Source organism: Chelonoidis abingdonii, chromosome 3, assembly GCF_003597395.2.
Source record: "Chelonoidis abingdonii isolate Lonesome George chromosome 3, CheloAbing_2.0, whole genome shotgun sequence".
In the NCBI taxonomy this organism is placed as follows: domain Eukaryota; kingdom Metazoa; phylum Chordata; order Testudines; family Testudinidae; genus Chelonoidis; species Chelonoidis abingdonii.
In genome coordinates, this window is record NC_133771.1 from 103,799,322 (window position 1) to 103,812,477 (window position 13,156).

At 39.5% G+C, this 13,156-nt stretch overlaps 1 protein-coding gene across 12 annotated transcripts in view; it reads right to left on the reverse strand.

Annotated features, from left to right (window-relative positions):
- The window catches only part of EPB41L2 (erythrocyte membrane protein band 4.1 like 2), a 257,199-nt gene that overhangs the window by 126,569 nt on the left and 117,474 nt on the right, over nucleotides 1-13,156 (reverse strand). For all 12 annotated transcript variants that reach the window (XM_075063957.1, XM_075063959.1, XM_075063956.1 and 9 more), the window contains 2 exons: nucleotides 7,065-7,546; nucleotides 5,696-5,902 (listed from right to left, as the gene is read on the reverse strand). In XM_075063957.1, the coding sequence (XP_074920058.1) occupies nucleotides 5,696-5,902; nucleotides 7,065-7,532 (675 nt within the window). In that variant the 5' untranslated portion in view covers nucleotides 7,533-7,546. The remainder of the gene's footprint in view (nucleotides 1-5,695; nucleotides 5,903-7,064; nucleotides 7,547-13,156) is intronic.

Sequence of the window (13,156 nt, forward strand, 5' to 3'; positions counted from 1 at the left end):
AAAATCAGGATGGAAAATGCTTTACAGGGTACTCAGATTCATATAGACTAGAGGGACTCCCCCGCTCCCTCAGCCTGAGATTCAAAGTTACAGCAAACAGAGGTAAAAATTCTTCCAGCAAAAAGACACATTTACAAGTTAAGAAAACAAACATAAGACTAATTCGTCTTGCCTGGCTATACTTACAATTTTGAAATATGAAAGACTGATTCAGAAAGATTGGGAAAACCTGGGTGTACGTCTGGTCCCTCTTAGCCCCAAGAGCGAACAACGAACAAAACAAAAACACCACAAACAAAGACTTCCCTTCACCAAGATTTGAAAATATCTTGTCCCCCCACTGGTCCTCTGGTCACGTGTCAGCCAGGTTCACTGAGCTCCTTAACCCTTTACAGGTAAAAGATACATAAACCCTTAACCATCTGCTTATGACAGTTTGTATATCAAAACAAATTAAAAAAAAAAAAAAAAAGGCCTCAATTACCAAAAATCACACTGGCAGAAATGTTTCTGTACAGAGTTCATTTCTTAGACCATGAATGCCTCATGGTTCTGACAGAACGGCTTTGGATTTAACTGAGCAAGTTGTTCTTATCTGGGAGTAAACTTCTCCTATTTGTGTTACAAAGTACCTAGCTACCATGAAACAGAAAGCTGCTTTGACCCTATCCTTTGGTTTGGTTTGGTGCATGCTCACATGTTTTATCAGCATCTAATTTCTCCCACTGGCAAGTTATTTAAAATTCTGTATTGGATAAATATCAGCTGGCATTACTTTTTCTAAAACTGCCTTGAAATGTTTTCCACTCCTCCAAGATGCAGGAAATTGCTTCTCTTTATGAAGTTTTCCAGGAAATACTCCTTGGGTCTTCCCCCCCACACTTCTCTACTGCTTCTGTGCTAGCCATGGATTTGACTCTTATCCATATATAATACATTAAGTACAAACAACAGAGCTACACAATGATGCTTTAAAATTACCAATATTTTTCAAAACACTTTCCTGTCTAAAAAGTGAGTGATTAGTGCTGCTTTGGCTAATTCCATGATATGCTGATTGTACCAATGCTAGCAAACACTGAAAACCTAGCAAACTGTTCACTCTGTTTTTCTTTACTGTATGGGAAACAACAACAAACGTGCTGAAAAGCTGATATGTTGTGATGATGCACCACAACTGAAGCATACAGTGCTATTGTAATATTCCACCAAAAACACAAACACATGGAAGCAGAAAAACTGGGCGAGAGGAAAGGAAACAAAGGCAGACAAGGAATGTGAGCATTAGATACCACATACTGACAATCAGCACCCCGACCAAGTAAAGTTGGATCTAAAATAACTGCTTAGTATAGCTAGGCTATAGCAAGTTTAGCATTCTGTTTTGAAAAAAAGTTGAAGTCAAGCTAAATGTTAAGTTTCATCTTGACTAGTCTAACGAGAATGTAGGTTTTCTGACTCCAAACAGGACTTAATATATAAATCTAATTATTCAATTTCCAATTCCCTAGACTAACCTCCTAATATATAGTTGTCACACTGTATAGTTTATAAATCGGCAATTCAACTTTGGGATGGAAAGTAGTAATTATTTTGCACTAACAATACTCTGAAGTTTAAAGAGGGAAATAACTGAGAGCTACAGGAAACATTTTATGTAGGCAGAATATAACTAGTTTAACTAATCTGGCCAGGACAACTGCTTTGTACACGTGATTCAGATGCCAGTTTTGCATTCTTATGAGTTTTACATTGGTTTAAGTCCATGAACATCAAAGGAATTATTCTGGATTTACATCAGCATGGATTAAAATAATGAACGTTCAATCCCCAATAGTCTATGCTTCTTCCTAGTCCTCTTTCACCAAGGCATACTTTCAGAAGTAACAGTTACTAACCTTCCCATAACTTGTTCTTAGAGATGTGTTGCACATGTCCCACTGACTGTGTGTGTGTTCACCAGTGCACAGTTGGAGAGAGTTTTTCTACAGCAGTACCTGTTGGGGTGGCACGAGCATCCTTTCCTGAATTGCACCGTGCACACAGGCATAAAGGATGAATCCACCACTGACCCCACTAAGTTCCTTCCTATCGGAAGAGTCCAAAAGACAAAACGAGGGGAGGTTGTGGAACGGACGTGTACAAAATATCTCGAAGAACTACTTGAAGTAGGTAACTCACAAGCAACCCAAACTGGAGGTGGGTTCAAAGTTTATTTCAACAGGGACTAGAGGACCACTTGTCCAAACTTAACATGGTCTCTACATTGGGGGGGGGAGGAGGGGAGAAGAGTGCGCACACATAGAGAGAGGCAAATATGTGACATGACGACCCTCTGTCTGGTAGCCAACTGGTAACATAGGCAAACAACTAGATATCAAAAATGATATCCTTTGAGTGGAACAGAACTTCCTCTCATTCTGTTTATTGTACTTGTAGACAACTGAGCAGAAAAGCTGAAAGATTTAGTCAGTTCCAGATAAAACTCTAAAGCTCTTCTAACATCTGGATTGTGCAGTCTCTCCTAACCATTACCACCAGGAGGCTTTGGGAAGAAGGTTGGTAAGAAAATAGCTTGGTTAATATGAAGTGTTATCCAACTACATAAGACACTTTGGGTGAAAATGAAGGAGGACCTTGTATACAAAACTGTATACAGAGTGTCTGATACTAGTGCACTCAACTCCCCCAGTTTCTTGGCTGATGGCCACTAAAAATGCTATTTTCATTGAAAGGTGCAACACACAGTAGGTCACTAAAAGCTGGGGGGGCGGGGGAGGGAAATCAGCTTTGTTAGGACCAGATTCAGGCTCCAGGAGGGAAGGGGAATAGGGTTCTGGATGTGCAGAAATAGCCTGTCCAATCCCTTTAAAAAAAATCTTACAGACATTGGGTAGGAGCAGTAATCAACGAGTGGATGGAATGCCAATATAGCTACTAAGTGTACTTTGATTGAGCTAACTGCCAATCCTTCATGTTTCAGAGACAGAAGATTATTCAGCACACACTGAATAGAAGTAAGGACTGAGGAAACCCCTTTCAATTAGGACCCAATGGAAAACTTCTTTCATTTAGCCTGATAGGTAGTTCTATCCGATGGGTTTCTACTATTCAGCAGCACATCCTGAACTTCTCTAGAGCAGGACTCCTCCGCCAAATGTTAATCACGAAGACATCAAGTGAAAGGCCTGAAGATTACGGGGGGAGGTGGTTTGAAGCGAGTGTGACTAAGGGGGGCTGACTGATAGGTCTAAGAGCTCTGAAAACTAGCATTGACTGGGCGATGCCAGGGCAATAGGTATAACATGGGCCTTGTCCTGCTTGACCTTGCATAGAATCCTGGGCAGAACAGATACATGGGGAAAAACATACAGGAGACACTCTGACCACAGCAGCAGGAAAGCATCCATCAATGAACCCGGACTGTGGCCTGCCCGAGAGCAAAACTGGTGACATTTTCTGTTGTCTTTTACTGCAAACATATCCATATGAGGAGCTCCCCAGAGGTGGAAAATGGTCCATGTCACATCTGGGCTGAGGGACCATTCATGATGATTAACAATCTGCTCAGGTAATTGGCCAGCATATTCTGAGACTTGGGAGGCAGGCTGCTTTCAGAAGTTGTTGATGAAGTCTCAAAACAGAATTGTTTCCCAGCAGACTAGTGAGGACCAGCTCCCACCCAGTTTGTTCCAAGGAGGATGGCTCTCAGTTGTTGTCAGTGGTGGCAGATGACAGAAGAAGCAATGGTCTCAAATTGCAGTGGGGGAGGTCTAGGTTTGATATTAGGAAACACTATTTCAATAGGAAGGTGGTGAAGCACTAGAATGGGTTACCTAGGGAGGTGGTGGAATCTCCATCCTTAGATGTTTTTAAGGTCAGGCATGATAAAGCCCTGGCTGGGATGATTTAGTTGGTGTTAGTCCTGCTCTGAGCAGGAGATTGGACTAGATGACCTCCTGAGGTCTCCTCCAACCCTAATACTCTACGATAAAACATAGCTGTTGGATTTTTAGTCAGCACCAACACTCCTCTTTCCCAATGTGTGGAAGGAATGCCATGCAACACAATTCTATAGCTTGCAACCAAGGATGCCGGAACTGAGCAGGCCAGGGGCCACGGCCCTCCCCATTTTTGAAAGTGGAGGGCCTGGTCCATCCGCTTTTTGCCATGCCCCCCACCCGGCAAGTAGAGGGTCCATGGTTGCTGGCCCACTCCAGCTTCTGATTTGGCCAGGGACAGAGAGGAGTCTTGGGAGGAAGGGGTCACGGGGGGAGGGGAGGGAAGGCGGCACTTGGGAAGGAATTGAGTGGGAGGTTAGGGGCAACTCCACCTTTTATACTTGCATGAGACAGCAGAGATGGCTCGTGTTGCCACGATTGGTATCACTAAGGGAAAAAAAACTGACAAATGTGCACTGGATTGCATGCACACCTACAGTGCAATGGAAGTGTGAAATCAAAGAAGAACAATCACTTGTGCACTTTTCTGAAACATGTATCTACCACATGTGTACACACATAGCATTTTCCATACCTAACCTATATTAACTTCTCTTGGAGGTAAACAAAGCTAATAACTGAGTTTTGTGGAAGGAGGATAAGCTGAGAAATGCCTTAAGAGATTGCATAAGGACTAGAAACATTTTAACATTTGCCTTTTCAAAATACACAGCAGCCTGTGAACAGAACAAAACAAAACAAAAATTGACACAGTGAGCACATACCTAGTCCTATCTCCCCTAGGATTAAAGTTCTATAAACTTCTGGTGCAAATCTGTTTATTCAATTCCCACTGTGGTCTGACTTTTATTAAGAATGTAATTCCTCAAGGCCAGAACCCCATTTAAATTTTTTCTTTTGGTTAATGTAATGTAAATGTACATTTAACTACAATTGAAAATATAAACTGATTTCTGCTATATTTAATGTAGACACCATTTTTACTTAGCCTGGCAGTAAACATGCAAAAGAATGCTCAAGTAATAGAAAAAGTGAGCATCTACTTTCCCTTTATTACTTGAGCATTTCCTGCTTTTGTCAGTTTCTTAAGGTCAATTTTTAATACAAAAAGAAGCACATTATTTGCAAAAAAATCTAAACAAAGATTTAAGATGCAAAAAAAATAAAAGCATGAGGCTATGGGGAGGATTAATATTTGGCACAAATATGTAAATTAAATCAGTAGAGATCTGCATTAAATCACACAATTAAACCAGTTAACACACTGTCTAGAGTTCATTACACCCATGAAATAATTCTAAAAATCAAATTAAGCTGAACTTTCTAGTTTGTGGTTAAACACTTCTTTTAAAATAAAATACTCTTTTAAGTACAAACAACAAAAGGCAGTGCCTTAAGGAAAATCTTTACTTTTTTGGGGAGGGGGCAGGTTCAGTTGCCAAGAGATCGATTTGCCCAAAGAATTTTGTTGTTGTTGCTGAATTTGTATCATTTTTGTGAAATTGTTGCTCAGAGTACCTTTTTGCAGCTTAACTGAGAAGCCTTAAAAGATAGGAGTTTAAAATGGAAATAGTAACTGACCATAGCAATGTGAATGTGACAATGTTATGAACTCATTCCATTTAACAAAAACAAACATGCATTAGTTAACTCACACTGCAATGAAAGCATACTGAACTCATTGGTGTCTTTCTACAGAGACAGATCTCTTTATATAAGGCTTGCTGTCTTACCTCTAGGTCACAGCTGTATTCGGTGCCATCCAGGAGCATCACTTTGCATGGCACAGTTTTAATCTTCTTGGGAGCTTTCTGAGACGCTTTCTCCATTTTGATTTCAGCTGTTTGTACCTCTTTGGTCTCCCTCTTTTCTTTTTGCTTTTCTTCCTGCTCATCAGCAACTTTCTCTACTTCAATCTCTTTATTGTCTTCCTTAGCAGGCTGTAAGAAAGATATATATCAGAGGGGTAGCCGTGTTAGTCTGGATCTGTGAAAGCAGCAAAGGGTCCTGTGGCACCTTATAGACTGTTTTGGAACATGAGCTTTTGTGGGTATAATAGTCTATCAGGTGCCACAGGACTCTTTGCAGCTTTTGTAAGAAAGATGTAGTTTAACACAACAACAAGTCCAACCCTTTCAGGATGAAGTTGAAAGAAAATTGTTCTTTTCTATATATCGATAACTATCCATTAAGGTTGTGCTCCCAGCTGGTGTTGTTTGGATGCATAATATATAGTTGTAGGGGTTCCCTTTAGAGAAAAGATACTGAAAAACAATTTTTTTTATCCTAAAGGCCACTATCTTGATGTTAAAATTCTAGCAGAAGCAACCAGTCTCTCTATAGAAATCAAAATAAAAAGTTCCACTTTTTTCTTAAAAGCAACTCAAAATATGAGAAACTACATTAAAACAGAACATTTAAGAAACTAAAGCCATAAGTGACACGGGTTTGAATTTAAGGACTGACATCTGACTCTTCTGAAGGCAAGACTTTGGAGCACTGCAGAGCAGAGGCACATGTACGGCATAGTTCCTCACATTTCAACACCATAGCCATCAGCATCTCAGCACCAACATCCAGGCAGCAAGAAATAAAGACAGTATCCATAATGCATAGCCTTGAGAGAATGGAAGAGTAAAGTGTGGAATAAAATAATTGAGATCCTCAGGACTCAAAAACAACAGCAGCAGATAATAAATGGATTGATTCAGTCACTAAAGGGTATGTCCACACAGAAAACAAAAACAAAAACAAAAACAAACCTCACAGTAGTGAGTTTCAGAGCCCAGGTCAACAGACTTGGGCTCACAGGGTTTGTATTACAGTGCTAAAAATAGCACAAACCCATGTCTAAAGAACTGGGCTCAGACTTGCTGCCTAGCTTGCTTTTTTTTTTTTTTTTTTGGCGGGGGGGGAGGCTGTGTAGTTACTAAAATCAGCTCAAGCAGAAAAACTGCACAAAAATACAAACAGGGAGCCATATCAATCCCTGGTATAATTTCAATACCTGATATGTACTTCAGAGGAGTTACAGTAGCAATAAATATGGTTCACTGACTAGCCATTAATATTTTCATTAATTTATTAGCTTTCCACACATACCTGTGTGTCCGCACTGCTCACAGAATGCTTTTCTTCCTTGTCATCTGCTTTAGCCTCCTGTTGGCTCTCAATTGTTGCTTCTTCCAAGTTTCCCTTCGGCTGAGCCATATCGTCTGGAAGTTGACTCTCTCTCTCCTCCACTGCCTGTCTTTCCTCTACAGGTTTTTTCTTGGCTTCATCTTTGGGCTCCACCAAGGTATATGATTTTTGTTTCTTAAGCCACGGGGGGATAAAGCGAGAGATTCCCTTGCCTTCAGATGGATCTTTTTCCTTCTTCGGACTACTTGGGCTGCTTTGGGTAGCTAGTGCTGGGGAAGGAGAACGTTGTGCCTCTTCAGAGAGTGTCTTTTCAGACGTTTGATTTTCCTGACTCTCTGTTGCTTCCTCATGTTTTTCCTTGGCTGCATCTGCCCCCAGCTGCTCAGATTCCTTCTTTACTTCAGTCTCTGGGCCAACTTCAGTCGTCATGGTCACAGGTTATGCTAGAAATGCAAAATTAAAATATAATTATGCATTGTTTCAAAGTTATACTTTTTGGCTCTCAACACCATTAATAGGAATGATCTAAAAATTAAGGCACCATACATAAATTTGGTTAGGATTAAAGAGCTGTTTTAATCCATCCTGTTTAAGATCTTCAACCAAAAATAAAAGCAGCAACAAACCAAAATCTGCTGCAATATTGGACATCTGGAATTTTAAAAAATGCTTATGCTAAAGAGATACATTATGCTTCAATGCACCACTGCTTTCCTCTTGGAAAAGTGGTAGGAGTGCTCCATGGTTCCTAGAATTAACACTGAAATACACTTGCTACAATAGGGTGTTCTTAATGTTAAAGACAGACTAAACATAAGAAGTGTTCAGTAAGTAACTTTCACTCTTTTTCTGCAGGCTTTTCAAAGCAGTCTAACGGGTCTCATATTTCAGGAAGAGTTGGGCACCTACCTCTCCTGGGCTTGTTTGAAAATCCCAGCCATACACTGACATCGTGGCCTCATTTAAGTCAATGAAAGTTTCACCGTTGACTTCAAATTGGAAAAGAGTTTAATCCACAGTGTTTACAGCATTTTTATACATTTCCACCTTGATAAAAACACAGTGCTTAGGGAGAAATTATTCAAATGAAGAGTTCTCTCCCCTCTTTTGTGCTTTTTGGGAGTACACTTCCAATCCCATCACTAGAATGCTGGGTGAGAATAATTAAATTTAATGAAATTATTAAAGGCTATTTTAATTGAAACAGCTACATGGTCACCTTGTTAAAGATAAGTTTAGTTGATTGTACTGAGAATGGAAGGCACATGTAGAATGCTAGCAACCAAGCCCATGTGTTTGACAGCTGCATACTAACAGCTGTTAATGGATAGGTAATTTTTGTTAAATGTTATTTTAGTCTAAAAAAAATCAAATTTGTCTCATGATTTCGGCAGGATAGGAATAAAAAATATCCTGATGCCCTAAAACAAATTGAACACAGGGATAGAGAAAGTGGAGTGCATCCATATTTAATGGTGCCTGAAACATTTATGGGTTATCAATATAAAAATGCCTTCAACAGACCCATCTCTGAATCAGAAGTTTACATAAGAAAGCACCAAAACACGATACTTTTAATCCCCATACATCTTTGCCCAACACCTTCTTAAAAGCTTAGGATAAACTATTGGCATAGCTAGATGGCCTGAAAGTCAGCAGATTGCAACAGAATTCATTCCAACCACTGACACCAAAAGGGCACCCCACTGAAAAATGCCTGCCATCAATCCCCTCTTGTTTAAAAACAGTAGACTATTAGTTCAGGGCTCCTACTGATCGCCAAAAATTTTAAATCATGCAAGGACAGAGGTAGTCTCTACGTTAATTAATTTAGTGATTTTGAGTCATACATGCCAACTTAAATTGTACTCAGAAACCAACTGGAAAAGTTGGGATAGTCTATTCCTGGTAGGGAGCACCAGCAAGTGGACTCCAAGTTTCTGCAATAGCTAAAGTTTCCAAATGGACTTCATGTCTAAAAACAAATGGAATAAATACAGTAAGACAGACTGAGGTGACAGATATGGATAACAAATGAGAGCTGCATCTACCTAAGAGGTCATAAGCCTTCTTGTCAAATGGATACAGTCACTGCTGATACTTGTAAAAAGCAACGAGTCCTGTGGCACCTTAAAGACTAACAGATGTATTGGAGCATAAGCTTTCATGGGTGAATACCCAGTTCGTCAGACATATGGGGTCTGATATTTGGACATCCAAAAGCAGCATATGGTGCCTTTATTTAACACAGTTAACATAACTCGTTTTCACTGAGAGGCTTAACGGATACATAGGGCAAAGTTTAAAATCAGCTACTCATTACAGTTGTGCTGAGCAACCAGCCATGACCAGCAGCAAGAGAACAGAGGTCAGTCAAAGCATTGCATGTTCGGGGTTAGGATCCACCTCCGCCACCAAAAGTAAAACCAAATAATCAAAGGATACTTCCTGGAATAAGATACTGTAGTAAGTGAGAAGTTACAAGAATGTTAACTGAAAATATTTGAGTCCTACAGTCATATAATGCAGAGATTTGATTTAAGCTCACACTTAAATATTCAAGTTTTATACTTGTTATTTTCCCTAAGTTGTTATAAAAATCAAAGAAAAGAACTTTTGTCACGTTTAATAGATCTCTAGTGGCACTGAATGCTGCTTTTATATAACTGCCTAACTTAAAGATTAAAGCAGAATTTAATTTGTGATTGAAAATATGGACTGTCACAATATTTCCCGAGAACTAGTTTCTAAATAAATCTATGATTTCAGGAAATGCCTGGATTTAATGTAAATTATGCCAAAACTGAAATGCTAGCTATAAATTTGCCAGATTCTGAGAAGCCATTCCTCCAGAAAACATTTAGGTACAAATCGGCAACAAATTCTATAAGAAATCTGGGAATTCACATCTCAATCAACCTAGAAGAGCTTTACGATTTAAATACCAAACCATTACTTCAGCAAACAGAAAAAGACCTGGAGTATTGGGGGAAGTATGCAATTTCTTGTTTGGGAAGAACAGCCTCAGTCAAAATGAACATTTTGCCAAAGATACATCTTTCTTACTTCAAAATCCTTCTGTAATCATCTCCGATAAAACTCTGGCAGAAACACAGAGGATGACATTAGATTTTATATGGAATAAGGGGGGGGGAAAAAGTGAGTGCAGATACTTTGTATAAACTCTTTACACAGAGTGGACTAGCTGTTCCAAATATTCAATGGTACTTTCAAGCCAGTCAGCATGCAAAGTGGACTTTGAGCACTTTGACCCAGACCAACTCAGGTCTTTACTAAACAAGAAAACTGTGGCAGTGAAAACATTGTTCGTCTACCAATTAGTTAAAAGTAATTAAAAAAAAATCACTCTCCAGAAATTATACACTTCCTTTTAGCAAAGGCTATTCTATGGGCTTGCAAGAGAACTGAAGATTAAACAAATTCTTTCCCCTCACCAATGATACCAATTGCAAATAATCCCAATCTTAACCCAAATCATGAACCAGAGAGCTTTAAAGTCCAGGAGAGCCATGGAATGGATATGGTTGTCCAGCTACTCAGCAAAGAAACGTTTCTAAATAATTTAGATATCAAAATTAACTTTAACTGACCCACTTTCCTGTGGTACCCATACTATCAAGTTAGACACTATGTTTCTCAACTTTCTATAAAGAAAACTAACATCACCAACTGCTAAATATTAATTACCAAATAACCTTTTGGTAACCTTCCTAGGGCTTCCTAGCAGAAATGGTCACAAAAGAAAATTAACTAATTTCTCATTGGCTAGGCTGCCTCTCACTGGAAAAAGAAAAAAATAGCCCAACTATAGAGGAATAGTTAAAAAAAATAAGGGAGGTTGTTATGGAAAAACTAATACACCAATTACATATCCAGCATAAAATGAGCTGAAGAGAATTAAATACTTGAATAAATGGCAACCAAATATCTAATATTAGAAGTACATTCACTAGCAAAAAACAGCATACATGTTCATTTTCTTTTTAATATTAACCACTGATAGCCATGCCTGCTCTCTGAAATACGTATAATTAGAGATTTCATGCAATTTAATAAGAAACTAGAAATGTCGTCATCGGTATTGTAATTATGTTCACTCTGTAATACACAGGGGAAGGAATAGCTCAGTGGTTTGAGCACTGGCCTGCGAAACCCAGGGTTGTGAGCTCAATCTTTGAGGGGGCCACTTAGGGATCTGAGGCAACAATCAGAACTTGGTCCAGCTAGTGAAGGCGGTGGGGGCTGGACTCAATGACCTTCCAAGGTCTCTTCCAATTCTAGGAGATAGGTATATCTCCAATTATTATTATTATTACAGTAACACTCAAAGAGAGAGGTCTGATCATTACATTACTGTATAATATCTCTGAACAAAAGTTCACTGTTGTAATGATTCTTTTGTTTGACATTTACATGGCAAGGATTTTTTTAAATCTGTTTATACTTCCTCAAACTGACATACATACTTAAGTTGCTATTAGTCAACCCACATTTTGCTATTTATTTCTACTTTTACACTTATTTCTACTTTGGCACTACCAAATTACTGTTTTATTTCTCTTGCATGCACATATCCATCCCAACTCTGGTATCAGAGCTAGAAATTATCTTCTCTGGGAAACAATCCACAAATATCAGCTTGCCAAAGAAAACTGAGCTATTAGGCATTCTTCTGCAAGTATAGCATAGTCAAATTGTAAGTTTCAGTGTGAACAGTGGCAGTGCCAATTGAAACTGATTAGCTAGGAAGCAGTAATCTGGCCTTATGAAAAAAAATTAAGTGAACTTCAAAGTGGCATCTTCTATTTCAGTGGTTCTCAAACTTTTGTAGTGATGACCCCTTTCAAATTGCAAGCCACTGTGACCCCCCCATACATTAAAAAACACTTTTTTATATATTTAACACAATTATAAATGTTGGAGGCAAAGCGAGGCTTGGGGTGGAGGCTGACAGCTCAAGACCCCCCTATGCAATAACCTTGCAACTCCCTGAGGGTCCCAACTCCCAGTTTGAGAACCTCTGTTCTATTTGAGAGCACATTTTCACATATTTATTGTTCCAACTACTACCCTAAAACAATATTTGTATATCTATATAAACTGCGTCCTCCTTCCTATTATTATAAGGGGTTTGTCTACACAAATATTTAGTTCACAGCAAACCAGGGTGCTAGCCTACTGGGGACTACCTGTCCAGGTGGACTTAGCTGACTGGGGACTAAAATCAAAGCTCATTAACAAACTATTAATGTGCGTGAGCAAAGTCTACACCAGGGATCTCAAACTCAAACCACCATGAGGGCCACATGAAGACTAGTACATTGGCTCCAGGGCCGCATCATTGACATCTTTCCATATAAAGACACAAAAGCCACCCCCTACCCCCACTCCACCCCTTCCATGAGGCCCCCCCACCCTCCACCCTTCCACGCCCCCATTCCCAACCCTTCCCCAAAGTCCCCACCCCAACTCTGCACCGAGACTGTTTGGGGAATATTTTTGTCATTTTATTCATTTAATTGTTTTGTGAATCTCATTTATGCTTGTACACTGATTTGGGGACTAGAACCTCCATTTTGTATTTGGCCTAACTGTGTCTTGTATGAAAAATTGTTTAAGCTGGTATATGCATAGGCTGCTTCAGATGTAGGTATAACATAAGTGGAGGAGGAGGGGGTGTTTCTCACCTTGTGAGGCGCTAACACAGAAAGTCATCCAGCCAGCTTCTAACAATTATTGACTTGCTAGCGATTCTCAGCTGCTTTCTCCTCCTTCCCCCATGTAACAAGGCATATTGTGCACATAAACTTAGCATGACTGGGTCATGAGCTTTCACACTGGGGAATCATGACTAAAACAATGTTTATAACCACAAGGACTTCAGTGGTCAGTCCCTGTACACAGGCAGCAGCAAGAAAGAGACTTGTTTCAGGGGAAACAAGGGACTCTCCACCTAACTTGAACACGGACATACCTCAGACACCGATAGAGGCCTGAGATCAGACAAAGATGCAATTGTGCTCAGGTTTATT